General features: G+C 36.8%; 1 protein-coding gene across 1 annotated transcript; it reads left to right on the forward strand.

Moving 5' to 3' along the window:
* Positions 1-203: 203 nt before the first annotated feature.
* Positions 204-1,142, forward strand: LOC103109092 (olfactory receptor 6C2-like). Its single transcript, XM_007518098.2, has one exon. The coding sequence runs from the start codon at positions 204-206 to the stop codon at positions 1,140-1,142; it is 939 nt and encodes a 312-aa protein (XP_007518160.2).
* The last annotated feature ends 1,650 nt before the right edge of the window (positions 1,143-2,792 follow it).

The raw sequence follows: 2,792 nt of genomic DNA on the forward strand, positions 1-2,792 counted from the left end.
GCTATGCCTAAAGCCTAATAAAAGGCATGTCAACAGAATAGACACGTGTTATGTGAAAGTATTTTCATGTAAAGAAATGCCTGTTGAATACAATAATTGATTTTTCTAAATAAAATACATTGTAAGACATTTACCCCATTTCCTTTTTAAAGATTATATCATTCTAATTGACAAGCAAATTGAAATTGAATGAGGACCCAGAAATGAAAAACCGTACAGCAATCACCACATTCATCCTCCTGGGACTGACAGATGACCCTCAATTACAGACTCTTATTTTCATATTTCTATTTATCACCTACATGTTGAGTGTTGTTGGAAACCTGACCATCATCATCCTCACACTAGTGGATTCTCACCTTAAAACTGCCATGTACCTTTTCCTTCAAAATTTTTCCTTCTTAGAAATCTCATTCACTTCTGCCTGTATACCTAGATTCTTGTATAGTCTATCCACAGGTGACAGAGTCATCACCTATAATGCTTGTGCATGCCAATTGTTTTTCACAGATATTTTTGGAATTACCGAATTTTTCCTCTTAGCCACCATGTCCTATGATCGCTATGTAGCCATCTGCAAACCCCTGCATTACTTGATCATCATGAACCACAAAATCTGCAAAAGGCTTATCTTCTTTTGTTGGGTGATTGCTTTATTGATCTTATGCCCTCCACTTCTCTTGGGGTTGAAACTAGAGTTCTGTGACACTAATATCCTTGATCATTTTTTCTGTGATGCTAATCCTGTTCTAAAGATCTCTTGCTCAGATACATGGCTCTTAGAGAAGATGGTCATTGTCTGTTCTGTGCTGATCTTCATTGCGACACTTGTGTGTGTGGTTTTGTCCTACATGTATATTATCAGAACAATCCTAAGATTCCCTTCTGCTCAGCAGAGGACAAAGGCTTTTTCCACCTGTTCTTCTCACATTGTTGTTGTTTCCATTTCCTATGGCAGCTGCATCTTTGTGTATATCAAACCTTCAGCAAAAGATGATATGACCATTAATAAGGGAGTCTCAATACTCACTACTTCCATATCCCCTATGTTAAACCCATTTATTTATACTTTGAGGAACAAACAAGTGAAAGAAGCGTTCAATAAATTTGTCAAAAGAATTATATTGTTCACAAAGAAGTAGGAAAATGCTTACAGAAGATTTTTTTTTTTTTAGTTCACAAATTTATTTAGGTAAGGAAGAAGGAAGCAGAATAGTGATCAGGTAAATACACTAGGATCAAGAGATGTTTTATTTTCTTGTAAGCATGGGGAGCCAATGTGTACTTAAAAGCAAAATAAGTAGAATGAAAGAGTGAACAATTAAGAGATCAAAACCCTTGATCACTAGATGTGGAATTCTGGGCAAAATTAAAGCCACAGCTTTGAAAGATGTGAAAACACTTTTTTTCCCCTGCTGATATATGATGAAAAGAAAATGAATGAAAACATAGCATATAATACTGTAGAACAGAGTTCATATTTTTATTATTATTTACTTATAAAAATCATAGGATAAGAGGGGTACAACTCCACACAGTTCCCACCACCAGAACTCTGTATCCCAGCCCCTCCCTTGATAGCTTTCCTATTCTTTAACCCTCTGGGAGTATGGACCCAAGGTCAATGTGGGATGCAGAAGGTGGAAGGTCTGGCTTCTGTAATTGCTTTCCCCTGAACATGGCTGTTGACAGGTTGATCCATATTCCCAGCCTGCCTCTCTCTTTCCCTAGTTGGGCAGGGTTCTGGGAAATGGAGCTTCAGGACACATTGTTGGGGTTGTCTGTCCAGGGAAGTCTGATTGGCATCATGCTAGCATTTGGAACCTGGTGGCTAAAAAGGGAGCTAACATATAAAGCCAAACAAATTATTGACTAATCATGATCCTAAAGGCTGGAGTAGTGCAGATGAAGAGTTGGAGGGGGTCATCCTCCATTTTGTAGATAGCTAGCAGACGTATTTTAGTTATATTCCAAAGGGCCTGTTGTGGCTAGACTAGTTTTTTTTTAGGTTTATTTATCATTTTTTATATCATTTTCCTCACTTTAAGTATAGAACTTGTTTTTTTCATTCAGTAGACCCTGATGAAGTCAAATTTTATTTCTCATTATGAAATAACTTCTTGTCAGTCATAAAGTTTACTTAAAAAATAAGAAATATTTGATTCTGTAAATCCAAATATGAATCCATTGTCAGTCTTTCCTTCACATTGGTGAGAATTGTGGGATTTACTGTATATATTACTGCATAACATTATGTATAAAAAATAACTTTCTCACATAAAGAAAGAATATTAGGAAGAATCAATACTTCTTCACGTTTAACAAAAAAGTTTTGCAAAATTTTTATTACAAGAAGTATAAAGTATATTTTATTATAGGATATATAAAGTATAAAATAAAAATAAAAGATAAAGCTTTAAAAATTTTAATAATCAGGGCCTGGCAGTGACACACCTGGCTAAGTGCACACACTATGGCATGCAGGGACCCAGGTTCAAGCCCCTGTTCCCCCCATCTGCAGGGGGAGACCTTCAGGAGTATTGAAGTAGAGCTGCAAGTGTCTCTTTGACTCTCTCCCATTGTCTCTTCCTTCCCTCTCAATTTCTCTCTGTATTCATCCAATAATAAACAAAATAAATATTTAAAAGTAAATGTGACGGACCGCTACAGCGGAAGAGCAGCAGGAAGGATCAGGGAACTCTGAAGGTGACCACCTGGTGGGTCAGGAGGAGAACAGAAAACACCACACTCTATTGGAGGGGAATCTGAACTCAGGTTTTATTTAGCCAGTG

Source organism: Erinaceus europaeus, chromosome 7, assembly GCF_950295315.1.
Source record: "Erinaceus europaeus chromosome 7, mEriEur2.1, whole genome shotgun sequence".
In the NCBI taxonomy this organism is placed as follows: Eukaryota; Metazoa; Chordata; class Mammalia; order Eulipotyphla; family Erinaceidae; genus Erinaceus; species Erinaceus europaeus.